The following is an 18,302-nucleotide window of genomic DNA, read 5'->3' on the forward strand; positions in this document are numbered from 1 at the left end:
TCAAAGCAGGGTGATCTCACTCGGGGGCAGCGTGAGCCTCTTCTCGCGGGCACTGAGCAGGTTCTCCACGTGCACGGCCACCACACGACACAGCTCCAGGCCCTGTGGACAACACAGTGTGAGGGGCCACGTCCACCCCCATGCTGGTCCCACTCTTCCTTCTTGGAGTGGGCATGACAGAATGAGTGTGGCAGTGCCCACACAGGACCCTGGGGGTGGGTGTAGGCCAAGTGCCCCTCACGGCTCTGCAGTGTGGGAGTCACGCCAACCCAGTTGCTTTCTCCTCTGTGATCCATAGGGTTTCATGTCGCCAGAGCTTAACAGCACACAAATTCTTTCAATGATTAATCTCCAGGTGTGGCCAGCCACCTTACCTAAGCAAGCATTTTGCTGCTGGGAGAAAAGCAGCCAATAGTTGGCTGGCATTCTGGGCCTGGTTCATGGCAATTCTGTGTTAACTATACCAGTGTACCAATATAGTTTCCTGTTCTTTAACATTAAATGTGCAGATTAACCTTAGTGTCACCAAGAGGCCTGGGCTTTTGGTCTCAGATATGGCAGGATCTTCTGTCTCAGGGACCAGAGCCCAGGGGTGTGTGTCCTGCTCTCAGAGCAGGGGTAGGATCATGCGCAGGCGCACACAAAGGATCAGTCAACCAAGTGGCCCTTGGATGCCATTTCAAAAGACAGAAACAGGACAGGAACTTCTCAGAGTAGCTATGGCATTTGTGGCGGGAGAGGAGTGGACACAGCCATGGAACCAGCTGGAATTCCTCTGTCTCTTGAGATGGACCCTTACTCAGAAGGAAGTAGCTACAGAAGAAGAGATAAATCTACATCCTTCAGAAACTCTTTAAAAATAGGGGTCAGCCCCACCAGCATGTGTGTGGGCTGGATACGGGGGCTGGCTGGGTTGAACTAGGCTTCAATGCCCATTGACAAGTGTGAGAGCTGAATGGGATGTAGGATAGACTGGAGCAGCTGGCTGTACATACTGACAAGCACAGGAACCAGGGCAGGGTGCGGGACTGCTGGGGATTGTTACGGGTCACTCAGACTAGGCTGCAGCTCCCACTGGTCTGCATGAGGGCCAAGTGTGTGCTGGGCAGGATCGGACTGGATTGCAACACCCATTGGTTCATGTAGAAGACAGGGCTGGAAACAGAACTGACCCACCAACCACCAGCATATGTGTAGGCTGATGGGGTGACAGAGTGTGCCAGACCCTGTACTGGCATGCACACCCAAGAATCAGGTTTGGGATCACCTCAGATGAAGTTTCTTGCAGATCCCTTCAACTGAATTGCTGGACTCAGAACCCCAACCATGGAGAGAAGTGCAGGTTCCATGGTCTGACCATGGAGTGATTGTGTCAGAGCTGGGCCTCCTCAGAGGCTCAGACGGAGCAGTGGACAGCATATCCAGGTGCACATGGAGGATATGGCAGTCCATCAGAACCTGCAGAGGACACCTGGTACAACAGAGGACAGAACAAATCAACCAACTACCCCAGCCAAGTGTTGGCAGTGAAAATCTAAGGTGGACTATGTCAGCCTGTGGATTCTGGAGAGATTTCATTGTGCTTGGTTGGAATGGTGAGATTGGCAGCAATTCAGAACTGTTGAACTATCAAAACCACTTGAGCAGTGCCCTCAGAGCATGCCCTACATCGGGGACCCTGGGATGGGTGGGAGGCTGAGTGGGGGTTTCTCCCTTTATCTCACCCGTCACCCCAGATACAGAAAAACAAAAAGAGAGAGAGAGAAAATATGGAAGCAATGGTCTTACCCACTTTCATGTAGCCCTTGACCCTTTATGCCCTAACCAACTATATAAGGATTATCAAAATAAAATAAAAATAATAATAATAATGAATAGGGGTCAGCCACCAGCAGGAGCCAGAATGGGTAGGTAGTAAGCTGGACTGAGCAAGGCTTAAGCACCTGCTGGTGGATGCTGAGGTGAGGCTAGCCATACCATTCTGGGCATGGTGGATTCCGAGTCTGTGAGCCCTGGGGGTGAGAGATTGAACAGGGCCTGCCTGTACAGTGGGTGCTAGGTTCATGAGCCCCGAGAGTAGGGGGCTCTGCAAGGGCACTGGGGTGCCAGTGGTACCAGGGGAAGCTCACTGGCTGCCCAGGGGCATGTTTGTGTAGACATGGCGGGTGGGCTTGAAGGCATCTGGCAGTGGCACAGGTGGGAGTGTGTGGGAGCAGTGGGCAGCTGTCCCAGATGCATATGGAAGATACGGCAGCCCACTGGGGCCTGCAGAGGACATCTGGTACCACCGCAGAGGAAGGACAGAACAAATTGGACAACTACCCCAGTCACAATGACAGCAAATATCTGGGCAAATGGAGACTCAGGGGTCAACTGCGTCAATCGATGGACACTGGATGGATCTCCCCATCCTTGGATCAGAGAGACTGACAGCATTTCAAAACTAGCAAAACCACTTGGGCAGAACCCTCGGAGCATGCTCCACCTGGCGGACCCTGCGTTGATATCAGGCGGCCGTTCCCTACCCTGGGTACTGGGACGGCTGGGAGGCTGGGTGTGGCTTCTCTCTTCTATCTTCCCTTTCCCCCAGATGCAGGAAGAAGTAATAGAAAATTTGGAAATAATGATCACACGCACCCTACCTAACCTTCAGTCCTTCCCACCCCGATCAACCACGTAAACATCATCAAACATTAAAATATATATGTACAAGCAGGGGTCGGAAATCTCAGAAGGGGGACATGAACTAGGACAGGAAGGTATTAAGTTTAGAGTCTCTCATGGAAGCATACCTCCCCTGCCTTGTGTAATTCACTCTGTTACCTGTCCATCAAAGGACCCCTTCCCAGGATGCACTTCCCCTCACCTGGGACTTGGGGTGGGATCCTGTAACCCCTCCCCGTCCCAGGCTCCTGAGAAGCCCGGCAGCAGGGAGGGGCACTCTCTCTCTCTCTCTCTCCTGTGGATACAAGATGAAAGCAGAAACATCGCTCTCCCACCTCCCACCTTCCCCTTTCCGGCTCACATTATTTCTGAGTATGGCCCATGCATGTTTTTGATTTCCTCATCTTTTAAATAAATTTTATACACACACACGTGTACACTCTGTTCTGGGGCTATCCCCAGAGATGCTCGCATCCCATGATCCAGTTCCAGTTCAGGTCCTGTCTGCTCTGCTTCCAACCCAACGGGAAGGCAGCAGGAGATGCCTCAAGTGCTTGGGCTCTAACAGCCATGTGGGAGACCCACATGGAGCTCCTGGCTCCTGGCTTGGGCATGGTCCAGCCCTGGCTGCTGTGGGCATTTAAATAGTGAAGCAGCGGGTCGAAGCTTTCTCACTCTCTGCCTTTAAAGTGGGTGAAAAAAATAATAATAAACATTTGAGGCCCAGTTCAGTAGCCTAGCAGCTGAAGTCCTCGTCTTGCACATGCTGGGATCCCATATGGACACCAGTTTGTATCCCAGCTGCCCCACTTCCCATCCAGCTCCCTGCTTGTGGCCTGGGAAAGCAGTCGAGGACAGCCCAAAGCTTTGGGACCCTGCACCTGCATGGGATACCTGGAAGAGGTTCCTGGATCCTGGCTTCGGATCGGCATAGCACCAGCCGTTGCTGGGGAATGAATCATCGGACGGAAGATATTCCTCTCTGTCTCTCCTCCTCTCTGTATATCTGACTTTCCAATAAATAAATAAATCTTAAAAAGAAAAAAAAAAGAGCTGAAAAGGGGCAGGTGACCAGCTTCCGGGCTCCCAGTAGGGAAAAGTGCCAGGGGACTGTAAGAAGTTGATCTGGGTGCATGGTCCTCCAACACCAGGGCTGGAAGCCTCTGTGAGTTCGCAGATCCAACAGAAGCCACTTTGGGGATGGGGAGATGGCAGAGGGGCACTTACTGAGCGCCACTGTGCCAGCCCTTGTTCTAGGGCTGTTTAAGCTCTTGCCCTTCTACTCCGTGCAGTGCCCAGCAGAGGCAGGGATGGTCATCTCCCATCCCACAGATGAGAACATTGAGGCACAGCACCATTTCCGCAGCCAGTGGGGAGCCCAAGGCCACACTCTCTAGCACATTTGGCCAAGGTTATCTCTGCCTGCCCCTGCCCTGGGTGCCACCTTGGCTAAACAAACCAGGGCACATGGCGTGAGCAGTCACTCCCACAGTCACACACCTTCTAGCAGAAGCAGGGCGGGGACTCGGGTCACTTGGCATCACCGACTCCTGCAACCCCTCCCTCATCTCCTCCCAGGTAGCTCAGGTGTGCAGAGGCATTGTAAGGTCTCATTCACTTCAGTATCTGAAGCCAGAAGGGGGCCGACTGCAGAAGCAATGCTTAACTCAAGTGCTGACTGAATGGATCCACCATCACACACAGCCAGCCAGGCACAGAAGTGGCAGTGTGAACATGTGGCCATTCCAGCTCCCCGCTAATGTGCCTTGAAGGCAGCAAATGATGGTTCAAGTCTTTGGGTTCCGGCCACGATGCGGATGGCACTCCTGGCTGCTGGTTCAGTCTGATCTGGGGAATGAACCAGCAGATGGACAAGCTCTCTGTCTTCATGCGTTCTGTCACCCTTCATCTCAAATCAATAAATCTTGAAAAAAAACACAAAAAGTATGCATGAAGCAGCTTGAGTGTGTGCTCAGTGGGAACAAGATGGACACAGGCCTGCCATGCAGGAGCTGATAACGTGATGTGGGAGGCAGACAGCACGTAGGGGACGGAGGGATGAGCCACTGTGAGGTCGGAGTGGCTACCAGGGAGCAGTGTCAGGAAGGGCTTCTGGCCAGAGATAATGGCTGTGTGCAAGCATACAATAGGAGGGAGCTGGGGAAGTGTGAGTGCCAAGGGCCTGGGGCAGGCAGGAACTGCAAGAGCCAGGTAATGGAATGAGTGAGCAGGATGAGCCAAGGTCTGTTGAGCTGGTCTCAGGGAGCCTGGAGGCCAGGGCGCAGGCCCAGAGATGCCATAGCGTAGATGTGGTTTTAAAGACTCAGGGCTGGGGCCAGTGAGTGAAGCTGCCTCCTGAGACACTGGCTGTCGTTTTGGATATATCATCACTTCCATCCCAGTAGAATTCCTGGTTCTGGCCTGGCCCAACCCTGGCCACCTTTGCAACCATCTGGGCAGTAAACCAGCAGATGGAAGATTTTATCAGTGTCTTTGTTTCTGCCACTCCAAGTAGTTCCTGCATCCATGTGACTTTTAAATTAAAAAAAAAAAAAAAAAAAACCAACTTTTTTTTTTAAGAAAAAAAGAGTCTTCAGGGCCCCACAAAATGCCCAGGGGGACAGCAGGCTCAGACTTGGCACCATTTAGCATTGCCCAGGGCAAGAACAGGAACTAGAGAGGCTGGGCCCAGGGCAGCTGGGGGCCAGGGCAAGGGCCAGGGCGGCCCATTTGGAAGCAGGCGGGGCACAGTCCAGGTTGAGGATCCCTTGGGGGTCTGTTCTGTTTCTGAGATCAGGGTGTCCCCTCTGACTCTCTGACACCAGGAAGCCAGGTAGGCCTCACAGCAGGTGCTGGGCCACACTGTGTGTGTGTGTGTGTGTGTGTGTGTGTGTGTGTGTGTGTGTGTGTGTGTGTGTGAATGGATGTAGAAGGCCATGGAGAGCAGGCCAGGGGGCCCCAGTTCTGATTCTGTCCTGTCTCTGGGCCTCAATCCCCTCTCCCCGCTGAGATGACCACTCTGACTGCTTGCCCCTCCCCAGCAGGCTGGGAGCCAAAAGCACACCTCGGCGAGGAAGCACAGGGCAGGAAGGGCTACGTGGCGCCGTCACATGTCCAGCTTCCAGTTGAATTTCCTCCACACTCCTGTGTGCTCTGTCCTCTGTCTAACCTTCTATGGCTCACTAACACCCTTGGCTTGACAATACGGGAGGCGGGAGACCTCGCTCCCCAGGGCCATTCCCACTGTGTTACTGTCACATCGCTTCCTCTTCCATGATTCTGTGTCATGCCATCCACTGTGCGGGGCTGAGTGCTCCCTGAAGGCGTGGCCAAGAGCTGACTGAGCAGAGCCGGGGCCTACCTGCTCCAGCTGCAGCTGCATGGTGCGTTGGGCGGCCGCATCCCCCAGTGCAATCTCCACGTAGGGGCAGCTGGAGCTGGCCGTGGGCCGCTGGGTCCGTGTGGCCTGGATCTCCTTCAGTGGGATCTTCACCATCAGCTCCTGGAAAATGGGGGTGGGAGGAGTGCAGAGAGGCCAGGCTGCCTCTTCAGCAGGAGAGGCTGGTTGGGACACCAGTGTCCATGCCATGTGGGCGTGCGGGGCACTGTCCCTCAGGGCTGTCAACAACGAAGATGTGAGGGTGGATTCTGCCCCCAGGCTCTAGTAAAGTCCCAAAGCTAAGGGTGGGACAGGCTTCTCAGCTCCACCCAGAAATGCAAATCACCTACTTGAGAAAACCCACTGGATCCTGGGAAGAGACTTGAACAAGATCACACGGGTGCTAAGGAGGTGGGCTGGGGCCACTCACGTGCGTCTCCGTGCTGAGGAAGTTGAGGCCGTTATTGTTGACAGCCAGGATGCAGGGGGCAGGGACAACGAGGTTGCTGCAGCTCTGGATGAAGAAGAAGGAGGACCCGAACATGGGAGAAGCACTGAGGAGGCCTTTGAGAGGATGGAGGGCAGGGTTACTGTGCAGGTCTCTCTACCTTGTGGCTGCCTCATCCGCTCCCTTGTGGCTGATTCTGGTCCCATCCTGCAGCCTCCCCCAGCCCTGCCTGCTCCTGATCCTCACCCAGGAACTGGGCTCTGGCCTGGTGAGGACTGAGCGCCTGCATCTGCTGCCGGTGCTGGCTGATGAGGTTGAGCCAAGCCGAGCCGGCCGTGGTGTGGTAGAGCTGGGCCGGGATGTACTCCTGCATCTCGCGCCTGCAGACAGAGTGCGGAGGGGTCCTGAGCACCCACAGCTGTACAGCAGCTGTCGGCAAAGCACATATGATCCCCAAAGACTAAAGGCTGGACATGTTATAGGGGGAAATACAGGGGCACTTCAAGAAGTTCAGGGGAAATGAATTCAAAGTTTATAGGGCCAAGTGGGGTTAAGCCACTGCCTATAGTGCTGGCATCCGACATGCTCCCGTTTGAGTCCCAACTGCTCCACTTCTGACCCAGCTCCCTGCTAATACACCTGGGGAAGCAGTTAAGGATACCCCAAGTGCTTGGGTCCTTGCATCCACATGGAAGACCCAAAGAAGTTCCTGGCTGCTGGCTTCAGCCTGGCCCATACTGGGCTGCTGCAGCCATTCGGAGAGCGAACCAGTGGATAAAAGTTCTGTCTTTGCTTCTCTCTCTGTAACTAAGCCTTTCAAATAAATAATATATATATATTTTTTGCAAACACATTTTGAAATCCATGCATGAATTTTTCATGATACTTCCAGGAAAGTTCTGAACATCCCAAACAGGTACATGTTGTAACTTTTTTTTTTTGCACACACACACACACACACAAAAAAAAAAAAAAAACAAAAGATAAACAGAAAAAAAAGAAACGCCACATCTTTTAACTGCATTCTCCATGAGCATTATTCTTGTCCAATTGCGAAGGCTCACATGGTCCTGTGGTGTGCAGGGGTCCTCACAGACCAGACATTTTCTCATTTGCACCAGCAGTTCTCAAAGCGTGCTGGGGAGGGGCTGGCATGTGGCACAGTGTGCAATGTGCCACATCTCATATGAGCACTGCCTCAAGCCCCGACTGCTCCACTTCTGATCCAGCTCCCTGCCAACATGCCCGGGAAAGCAGCACAAGATGGCCAGCTCCTTTGGCCCCTGCACTCGCATGGGAGACCCGGATGAAGCTCCAGGATTCTGGCTTCAGCCCAGACCAGCCCTGGCTGTTGCTACCATTTGGGAAGGGAACCAAGAGAGGAAGGATCTTTCTTTCCCTGTGTGTGTGTGTGTGTCCTCTCTTCCTTTCAAATAAACAAAATCTTAAAAAAAAAATGGCGTGGTGGGAGTCTGGGAGGTCAAAGCCATTGCCGATCCTGCATATATATATATATATAATTGAAAAGAGAGGAGGAGGGACAGACGGGAAGATCTTCTGTCCACCGATTCACTCCCCAAATAGCCACAATGGCTGGAGCTGAGCTGATCTGAAGCTCAGGAGCCTCCTCCAGGTCTCCCATGTGGATGCAGGCTCCCAAGGCTTTGGGCCGTCCTCGACTGCTTTCCCAGGCCACTAACAGGGAGCTGAAGGAAAGTGGAGCAGCTGGGGACATGAACCCAGCACTCATATGGAATCCTGGCGTGTACAAGACAGGACTTTAACCGCTAGGCTACTGAGCAGGGCCCCTGCTGTATTCTTTGTAAAGGATGTGTCCGTTCTATTTGAAAGGCAGAATTACAGAGAGGGAAGGAGAAAGAAGGACTGCCATCTGCTGGTTGACCCTGTGCATAGCTGTAACACCTAGGGCTGGGCCAGACAAGACCCCAGTGACAAGTGACAAGTGACAAGACCCCAGCAGGTGAGCCATCTTTTTCTGCCTCCCGGGATGCCTCAGCAGGAAGCTGGAGGGGAAGCGAAGTAGCCAAGATTTCAACTGGCACTCTGCTCTGAGAATTCGGCTGTTTAACCCGCTGCTCCTCCCCGCTCCCTCCACTGCCAGGAGCATTTTTTTCAGGCAACCTGTCAGAAGTTACTACCAGCCAGGCAGAGAAGAGAAGTAGAGGCGGGCAGCCCAAGGTCAGAGCAGCCCTGGCTCAGCCAGCCTGGCTCGTGCAGGAGGGGTAGCCTGGAGAAGGGGTGTGGGGAGAGGGCCGCCGAGCCGGTGCTCACACGCTGGGCAGGTAGAAGTGGTCCTGGGCACGGTGCTGCAGGGCAGCCAGCTTGGATACTTGCTGCAACTGCTGCTCACTGGGCCTGCTGGCCGGCACACTGCTGAAGAGGCCCTTCAGGTAGTCGGGCAGCACCTGTGGCGAGGGAGCAGGTGGCAGAAGGGCGGCCAGGCAGGCACGCACCTGCTTCCAGTCCTATCCACTTCCCAGGAGGGAAGGCCCCACCCTTCCCTGGGTTTTAGGGTGGGGATGATGACAGAGGCCCCCTTGAAAGCCGCAGGGAAGCTGGTGGGGGGGTGGGGGAGGGGGTGGGAGCAACAGGGCTAACATCCTGGGTGCTCCAAGGTGTGTGTGGGGGGGGAGGACCCCCACCCGACTGAGTTTCTTCAGACCAAGTCATCGACAGAGTGGGAAGGCAGGACTTAGCAGCCGGCTCTGGCCTCACCTGGCCGGGGCTGCTCTGTACAGTGACCCCACATGGCCACAAGCATAAGTGCCTGCTTTGGGGAATGAGAATTGCCGAGACTTCCCCCATCTGTGCCTTCTGGACACTAGCACCCCTAAATGTTAAGTCTCAGTGTGGGGAGCAACACAGACACAGCCTGCTGAGGGACAGGACAAGCACTCAAGAGAGGGTCTCACAGAGGAGACCCTCCGTGTGCTAGGGCGGGTGTAGACGGGCGGGAGGAGGGTGCAGAGAGCACGTGCAAAGGCCCGGGAGCCAGCCCTGGCTGTACAGAGAAGACCAAGGCCAAGAAACACGAGCGGCTGGTGGGGGAAGAACGGCGCCCTCCTGCAGGCTGGGAGTTTGGCTCACTCTCACAGTGGAGGAGCCCACAGAAGACCACCCCCCCCATTCCCACCTCCCCGGCAGGTGCCCACCGTGCTGACCTGGTTGTAATGCAGGGCCACATACAGCTCGTTCTCGAACTTAAGTGGCTGATCCCACAGCACACGCCGGAACCAGAGCATGTAGCCACCCTCCACCTGCTCCATCTCCGAGGCCACGTCCAGGATGTAGGCGCTGCGGCTGAGCGGCCACACGTGCTGGCCTGCGGAGGGCAGGGCAGGAGGGCTGGTGGGGGGACGGCAGGCAGGCGAGGGCACCACACCACAGTACACAGATCCTTGTGTGTGTGTGTGTGTGTGTGTGCGCACGCGCGTGCGAGTGTGAACCTGCTGTAGCGGCTGGCCTCCTGCTAGCTCTGGGAACATGGCTTCCCCTAACACCAGGACTCCTGTGATGCCAACAGCCATAAACACTGCTGGTGCCTCCTGGGGACTGGTGGGAGGAGGCTGGAGGCTGTAGGGATCTCAGGGAGCCGGCCTGGGGTACAGCCAGGGAGCAAGGGTAGGGGGCCAGCCCTGAGCCCCACTGCCAGGGCTGGCTCCTGCTCAGGGTTATGGTGTGTGGGGTTGGGGGCTCAGCCCTTCTCCTGTGCTGGCATGTCTACTTCCTGTCCTACACAATCAGTAAAATCCCATCCAAGGGAAGTGGGTGTGCAGCAGGATGCTGGGAGGCCAGGCCTACAGCTGACTTCACTCCCATCAGGCCATGCGACCGGGGTCACTGTTCCTCCCAGGACATCCACTCCCTAAACCCTGGGTCTTGGGGACACACTGCCTTCCTAGCAGAGGGGATCTGAGCGCTGTGAACATGAGGAATCTGAAGAAGTGGAGATTTTCATGGGCCACCTGGGTGGGCCCAACACAACCACGAGGTCTCCCAGGAGGAGGAGGCTGAGGGCAGCGGGAGAGGCAAGGCAGGGAGGCAGGAAGGAGCCAGGCAGGCAGCCTGGTCCAGTGCATCCAAAGGGACAGTCTCACTGCAGGGCCCCCTGGCTGTTGCAGGCTCCCAGTCTGGAGCGAGCTGTGTTCCAGCCACAGTAGCAGAATGACACAGCTGGCCTCGGCCTCAGCTTCCCCCTCTGCATTCCAGCGGGAGGTTGCTGTGATCTTCTCCATTGAGAGAATTTACAGGGGCCAGCATTGTGGCATAGTGGATAAAGCCATATCCTGGGAGGCAGACATGTCAGATGGACACTGGTTCAAGTCCCAGCTGCTCCACTTCCCATCCAGCTCCCTGCACATGCACCTGGGAAAGCAGTAGAGGACGACCCAAGTGCTGGGTCCCTGCCCTTACATGGGAGAGCTGGAAGAAGCTCCTGGCTCCTGGATGGTTTTGGATCAGCCCAGCTCTGGCTATTGTGACTGTCTCTCCCTCATTCCGTGGAACTGTGGCTTTCAAATAAATAATTAAACCTTAAACAAATAAAAAGCTTAAGGATGATAGTTGGGGACACATAGTTCCCCAAGTTCTACTCATGGGACGTCAATGGTTTGCCCCTGACCCTGCTGCCATAGGCTCTCCAAATTGGAGCAGGACTCAGCAGGCAGGACTCAGCCAACCAGCTGGTGGCAGGGGGCAGGAGCAGGGTTATGGTGGGTGGGCTATCCATCTGCTGATGGACCTGCTGGGGGCTGCTTAAAGACCCCCTGAGGTCCCAGGAGCCCTCAAGAGAAGGGTTGCTGTTAGGGTGCTCTCCTGGGATTTTGGGGGTGTAGGCCTAAGAGCCACCCTGTGTGTGAGCTCCTGGAAGACTGGGGTGCAGTCTCCCCATAGAGCAGACTGCCAGGTGCATCACAGTCCGAGAAAGGCCCCACCCACCAAGTCCCGGCTGACAGGCCAGAGCCCGTGAGCTGAGGCCAAGGGGCAGCGACGCAGGACCGGGGGCTCGGGAGCATCCCGGAGGAGGGGCTCCCTGGTCTGTGCTGCAAGGGGGAAGGAGTTCAGCTGCTCCGTCCTCCAGCCTCTCACCTTGTTTGGTGACCACAAAGATGATGTACTCGGCGGCAGCCTCGGGCCGCGTCAGGGCCATCTCGGCGCAGATCTCCTCCACCACATCCAGGGCCACCTGGGGCGAGGCGAGGCGGCTCAAGCCACGTGCAGGGCTTCCTGGCCCCAGCAGGGCCCACGGTCTCTTGCCCCAGCAGCAGCCTCGAGTGGGTCGAGCTGAGACCAAGGGCCCTATTCTGTCCCTGGTTAGCCCGTGCCCCTGAGCCAGGAGGCTAAGGTCCCAGAGACGAGAGACGAGTTGTGCTTGGTAGATCTATTTGCAAGGCAGAGTCACAAACAGAGGAGAGACAGAGAGATCTTCTAGCCACTGCTTCACTACCCAATTAGCTACAACAGTTGGGGCTGGGCCAGGCAGAAGCCAGGAGTCAGGAGCCTCATCCAGGTCTCCCAGTGTGTGCCTGGATGCAAAAACACTTGAGCCAGCCATCACTGGCACCGACAGGAAGCTGGATGGGAACTGGAGCAGCCAGAGCTCAGGTTGATGCCCTTATGGGATACAGACATTGCTGGCACAGCTAGTGATCTGTGAATTGCAGCCCCCTCAGATAGCAGCATTTGCTCAAGTTCCTTTATAAAACGGTGTAGGATCTGCTTCCATGGGTATCTTCCTACGTCTTCTGTTATCTGTTTATATATACTTTCTTCTTGTTGTTAAGATTTATTTTTTGGGCCTGGTGCAGTGGCCTGGTAGCCAAGGTCCTCGCCTTGAATGTGCTGGGATCCAATATGAGTGCCGGTTTTAATCCTGGCAGCTCCATTTCCCATCCAGCTCCCTGCTTGTGGCCTGGGAAAGAAGTCGAGGACGGCCCAAAGCCTTGGGACCCTGTACTTGCACGGGATACCTGGAAGAGCTCATGGCTCCTGGTTTCGGATCAGTGCAGCTCCGGCTGTTGCGGACACTGGGGAATGAATCATCGGAAGTGCGATGGCCCAGTGGCTAAATCCTTGCCTTGCAAGTACCAGGATGCCATCTAGGCACCAGTTCATGGGAGAAGCCAGGCTCAGCTCCGGCCGTTGTAGGCACTTGGGGAGTGAATCAACGGACGGAAGATCCTCCTCTCTGTCTCTCCTCCCTCTGTATATCTGACCTTCCAATAAATAAATAAATCTTTTAAAATATATATATGTTTAAAAAGTAAATCATTTTTAAAAGTTTTCCTTAAATACCTAGCACAATGCCAGTGCTCCATGGTTTAGAGAATAACAGTGACAACAAAGAAGTCTGTGCCCTGTTGAGGACAGATGCTCCCCCGTCCCCCCAACATCTGCTGTAAGGGTTGGGGCTGAACCGGTGGACACAGCAACTGCTTTGCAACCTGGGGGAGCCTCCATGCATGGCCCGCCACCCCCATGCGGGACAAATTCCTGTGACTCACCGTACACGTTTTGATCTTGAGGTGGCGCTCTAGGCCTCCGGGAAGAAGAAAGAGCTGCCTCTTGGAACTGCGGCCGGCCTGGAGGCGGGAGGTGGCTGGGACTCGGGGCTGGGGACTGTCCTTCCCCGGGGGCCCGGGGTCCAAGCGTGCACTGTGGGGCTCCCCCGCTCCCGCCCCTGCCCCGGCCAGCCAGCCAGCTCACCAGCATGGCCCTGAGTTCCATGCTGCTGGGGAGCTCCTGGCGGCCGCCAAAACGCAGGGTCTTCCGCAGGTTCTGCTCACAGGCCTTGGCGATCCCTGGGGCGGCCATGGCGGAGGTCAAGGCCTCGCCCCAGGGAGTGAGGCAGAGGGTAGGGAGGGAAGGGGCTCTGCCCGCCGCCAGCCACGAGCCCCCCATGAGAGCTGGCACTTAGATGGTGGAGGAACCCAAGTTCCAAAGGGGCCAGTGACCCGCCCCAGCCCAGAGCTGGGCTAAAGGATTCTGGTCCCTCTGAGTTCCATGCCGCTTGTACCCAGGGCAATACCTCCTCTGGGAAGTCCTCCCTGATGACCCCCATTGGAGTTCATCTGCCCGCCCCTGGGTGTGGGTGGCCCCCTGGCCGCCCTCTCACCCTGGAAGGGCAGGCCCGGAGTCCGGCTCACGTCCTGGAGGAAGCGAATGAGGTAGGGCTGAAGAACCTCGGAGCAGCTGTGGTAGGCAGCCACGATGTACAGCAGCCTCCAGCCCCGCTGGCAGCTGTCCCTGCGGGGCACACGTAGGGCTGCGCATGGGCACCAGCTCTGTATGGGAGTGGGTCTGGCGGAAGAAGAGCAGGGTCCCAAAGCCCTACTATGCATGGGGAGTCGGGGTGCAAGACAGGGCAGGAGGACCTCCCCGCCACAGGGGTGTCTCCCTCCGGGAGGCTGTTGGACGAGGGGCTGGGCGGAGGCCAGGGACAGGATGCTGGGTCAGATGCTCAGCAGGCAGCAGGTGCACCCCTCACATCGGTACCCATGGCTGTGGGTGTGAGCCAGACAAAATCAGTCGGTGGCAGAGTGTCATTGTGTGGGGCCCTCTGGGTGGCCTGGAGCAGCAGTTGGGCTCCCTCTGGGACACGGCCCTCCTGAGAGCCCGGCGGTTTGGAGGTGGGTGTACAGTGTCAGGTCTGGCCCCATCAGCATGCTGCCCGCCCGACCGGCCTGTGGAGGTGTGGATGATCCGGGCAGAGTTCAGCTACCCACTGACTGGAGTGGCCGCCAGTTTCCCAGCATTGTCTGTCTTCCAGCCATCATGGTGGGTTCAGGCCCATACACCCAGGCCAGGGGTGTTGCAGAGACCAGGAAAGGGGTGTCCCCTCTCCCCAGCGTGGCAGAGCCGTCAGCTGTCAGTCTGTGACAGTCTAGTGGGTGACAAAGTCAAGCAGCCACGCAGCGCCAGGAGATAAACGACCCTGGACCTGAAGTTCACCTTCCCCTTACTCAAGTTGTATTTCTACCGCTTGCCCTAAGAATCTGGACTTCCGGATTCCCGTTGCCATTTTACAGGGGGGAGGAGATGGGAGTTTCAAGGAGTGTGTCCCAGGACCCTCAATGTCCAGGTAGTAAGGAAGAGGCCAAAGCCAGGAGAGAGAGAGAGAGAGCGGCATGAGGGTGCAGGCCTGAGCCTGGGAGGCCAGGCAACTCACTGCTTGGCGCTGGTGTTGTCTGTCACCTGCTTCACAATCTGACAGTAGCACTCGTCACGCATGACCTCGTGGTCCCCACACAGCTGCAGCAGGGTAGGCCAGGCCCCAGGCATGTAAGAACCGGGACCCACCAGCAGCAGGAGGTCCCAGCCTACCCTGGCTCTGCTGGCCCATGGCGGGGGGGGCCACGCTTACCTTCAGGAGGGTGTAGAGCACCTCAAGTTCGCTCTGGCCCTTCAGGGCTGCGTCCCCCATGAACCTCATCACAGCTGTGGAAAGCTGTCCTGCTCAGGCCCGCTGCCCCCCCCCACAGCCTACCCACCCACCCATCCACGGAGAGTCATGGCTGAGCCAGGGGGAGAGGGGAGCCAGTGTGTTGGAAGGAAAGCGAGAATCACAGCATGGCTCCCTGGATGCCCCTGGTGGGAGAAGGGGAGGGCTACAGCCCCAGGCACATACCCAGGAACATGTCCGTGGCCATTTTGTTGAGGCTGCTGTCGCTGAGTTCGATGAGCGACTCCTGCAGAGGGGTCTGGAGAGGAGGGGGTGGTGGAAGAGCAGAAAGGTGGGCTTAGGTCATCCAGGCTGACACTGGATGATGTGGGGTGGGGCCAGCTGCTCTGCGAGGGGGACGGGGAAGGAGGCCCCACCCACTCCCCTTCTGCAGGCGGAGCTGCGGAGCCCAGGCCTGGACACCTTGGTGAAGCCGAGCATGTCCTCGAAGGTTCTGGAGTCACGACTCTCCTTTGACCTCAGCCTCAAGCCGTCCCTGCAATGGGAGGTGGGTGCCCCTGCTGTCCGCCATACCCTGCTGGGACTGCATGGCTGTGGTCCTGTCCCACTCAAGCCCTCCGCCCCCAGGGCCTTCACCAGCCTCAGGGTGGAGACGAGGTAGGGCCACCACTCACGGGGGTCTCTTTTGCGGGTCTCGGAAATACTTCTGGGCAAACTCCAGCATGGCAGACTGGGGGGGCGCCAGGGCATCCTCCCTACGGTCAGCGGAGCGGGCCCTCACTGGGGGACCCTGTGGGAGAGGAGCAGCTAGGAAGATGGTCCTGCCCTGTTATGCCCCACTTTGCTTTCTGGACACCTACTCGCCTGCCAGGAGCCCTGCCCATTGCCAGGATCACCACCCCGCCCCTTGCCCTGCTTGGCCATGCCTCTGATCTTCCCAGTCCCTACCTGGGATCAGATCTCCCAAATGCCTCAACCCAATCTGGCCTGGCTGAGACCCACCCTGCCCCTGTCCTGGCCACCCCTGGCTCCCTCCCACTGCTCACACACCTGTGTCACCCTATGCCAGAACTGGCCAGATCCTGGGATGACAGCAAAATTCACATTCAGCACCACAGGCAGACTGGAGACTCTGCCCCCCTCATCACCTGGCCACCAGGGGTCTCACCTCTCTCCTGCGGCCCACCTCCTGGGCAGCAGCTGTAGAGGCCACAGCAGCTGCCACTGCAGCAGCCCGACCCCTACTTGGCTCAGCAGGCAGCTGCAGGAAGTCGGGGGCAGCAGCCGGTTGCACCAGCTCACAGGGAAAGCGGCCCACAGGCCCATGGACGGTCCCGAAGCGCCAGCCTGCAGGAGGGGAGAGGCCGGTACCCTATGGGCTTCTCAGGGACCTTTCTGATTCCTTCCTACAGCCCTAGGAGGGGAGACCGTGCCAAGAAGCCCAGCTTACAGATGAGAAAACAAAGGCTTGGAAAGGGAAGGGAAGGGAGGAGACACGGTGGGGGTTGTGGCTGGAGGTGGAGCAGAAGGGACTCCTGGGCTGGGCTGTGTGATGACCAGCAGAGACCTCAGGCAGCCTGCTGGGCATCCCACTAGGGTGTGCCATGTTTGCCTTGCCAGGTCTCGGGGTCCTCACCAAAGTCAGGGCCTTTGCGCCTCAGCTCTTCCAGGTACACAACCTTCTTACGAACCACACAGCCAGCGCTGTAACCTGTGGGCATGGCTGGCATCAGTGCCGACCAAGGCCCTTGTCACCACCCCCACCTGCACCCCTAGCCCCGTCCCTCCCTGATGGGCACCCACCGGCCCGAGGCGGCTCCAGCGGCTGCAGGTGGATGATGTCGCCCTTGTGGAAGGCCAGCAGTGCCGGGTCCTCCGGCAGGAAGTTCCTCACGGCCACCACATAGTCGGAGTCCTGGGACAGGACAGCAGGCCGAGGGTTACAGGCCCCCCGAGACTCTCAGCACAGCTCCCCACTCCAATCAGGGAGGGGAGCACTCCCCAATCAGAAAGAGGAGGGCTGGGAGGCCCGAAGCCACTGGCTGACATGGATGCTGGGTACCCAGTGCCTAGAGAATTGGTTCCTTGCTAAGCCACCCCTGGCACATATATGGAAGCTGGGGCGCAGGGGTGGAAGTGGGGGACAGATGCAGTGCCACCTGCAGAAACAGGAAAAGGGGGACACGGCATGCTGTTGGCAGGCTCAGCTGTCCAGAGCCCCACAGGCTGCGGCGGCAGATGGCACAGGTCCGGGGTGCCAACGTGGGTAGGGCAGCCAAAGGAGGGCCCTGACCTTCTTGAGCTCCACAATGAAGTTGTCCACCAGGGTCTTGACTTGGTGGGCACGGGCTGAAAAGAGGATGACCTTCTCGCTGGCCAGGTTGAACTCGAGCATGTTCGGGGAGGGCATGGTAACAAACAGGATGTCCACGAAGCTGCAGGGGACCGCTGGTGTGAGGGCCTAAGGCGCCTGTGCCGGGGCCCCAGGGGGAGGGCCCAAGGCTGAGGACCCCATCCTGGGATCCCAGGGGGAGGGCCCAGGGCTGAGGACCCCGTCCTGGGACCCCAGGGGGAAGGCCCGGGGCTGAGGACCCCGTCTTCCCCCTCCCATCCTGGGGCACCAGGGGGAGGGTCCAGGGCTGAGGACCCCATCCTGGGACCCCAGGGGGAGGGCCCAGGGCTGAGGACCCCATCCTGGGACCCCAGGGGGAGGGCCCAGGGCTGAGGACCCCGTCTACCCCTCCCATCCTGGGGTACCAGGGGGAGGGCCCAGGGCCAAGGCCTCCCATCCCAGGGCCCCAGGGTAAGGGCCCAGGACTGAAGCCCCCCCATCCCAAGACCCCAGGGTGAGAGCCCAGGGCTGAGGCCCCCTGTCGTGGGGTGCCAGTGTGAGGGCTCAGGGCCGAAGCCCCCCCATCCTGGAGCCCCAGGGTGAGTGCCTAGGGCTGAGGCCCCCTGTCCTGGGGTGCCAGGGTGAGGGCTCAGGGCCGAAGCCCCCCATCCTGGGGCCCCAAGGTGAGGGCCCAGGGCCAAAGCCCCCTGTCTCAGGACCCCAAGGTGAGTACCCAGGGCTGAGGCCCCCCTCCCTCATCCCGAGGTCGCAGAGTGAGGGCCCAAGGCCCTCCATCCGGGACCCCAGGGTAAAGACTCAATCGCAAGGCCCCTATCCCAGGGTCCCAGGAACATCCTGCCTCCTTTTCTGACCCCATCTGGTATCTGCTGCTCTTCCCACCCAGGGACTTGTCCACCCCAAGGTAGCTGGACCCATAAGCAAGGCCTTCTTCAGGCCCGTGGGGACTGCCAGCAGGGGTGAGAGCCCACGGACCCAGTCGGGGCTCACGACCTGATTGTATAACTGGAGCATCAGCTTTTCCATGTTTAAAACGGGC

General features: G+C 57.8%; 1 protein-coding gene across 1 annotated transcript in view; it reads right to left on the reverse strand.

Annotated features, from left to right (window-relative positions):
* MYO15A (myosin XVA) overlaps positions 1–18,302 on the reverse strand; it is a 46,560-nt gene continuing 28,258 nt past the window's right edge. Inside the window, exons 47-65 of the mRNA XM_040974546.1 lie at positions 17,207–17,348; positions 16,717–16,828; positions 16,550–16,624; positions 16,082–16,260; positions 15,588–15,703; positions 15,376–15,448; positions 15,139–15,211; positions 14,875–14,948; positions 14,680–14,762; positions 13,627–13,757; positions 13,218–13,312; positions 13,016–13,093; positions 11,601–11,697; positions 9,674–9,834; positions 8,784–8,917; positions 6,738–6,871; positions 6,474–6,607; positions 6,026–6,166; positions 1–102 (exon numbers count right to left, since the gene is read on the reverse strand). Of these exons, the coding sequence (XP_040830480.1) occupies positions 1–102; positions 6,026–6,166; positions 6,474–6,607; positions 6,738–6,871; positions 8,784–8,917; positions 9,674–9,834; positions 11,601–11,697; positions 13,016–13,093; positions 13,218–13,312; positions 13,627–13,757; positions 14,680–14,762; positions 14,875–14,948; positions 15,139–15,211; positions 15,376–15,448; positions 15,588–15,703; positions 16,082–16,260; positions 16,550–16,624; positions 16,717–16,828; positions 17,207–17,348 (2,134 nt within the window). The remainder of the gene's footprint in view (positions 103–6,025; positions 6,167–6,473; positions 6,608–6,737; positions 6,872–8,783; positions 8,918–9,673; positions 9,835–11,600; positions 11,698–13,015; positions 13,094–13,217; positions 13,313–13,626; positions 13,758–14,679; positions 14,763–14,874; positions 14,949–15,138; positions 15,212–15,375; positions 15,449–15,587; positions 15,704–16,081; positions 16,261–16,549; positions 16,625–16,716; positions 16,829–17,206; positions 17,349–18,302) is intronic.

Source organism: Ochotona curzoniae, unplaced genomic scaffold (genome assembly GCF_017591425.1).
Source record: "Ochotona curzoniae isolate NIBS_2020 unplaced genomic scaffold, NIBS_Ocur_1.0 contig_2456, whole genome shotgun sequence".
In the NCBI taxonomy this organism is placed as follows: domain Eukaryota; kingdom Metazoa; phylum Chordata; class Mammalia; order Lagomorpha; family Ochotonidae; genus Ochotona; species Ochotona curzoniae.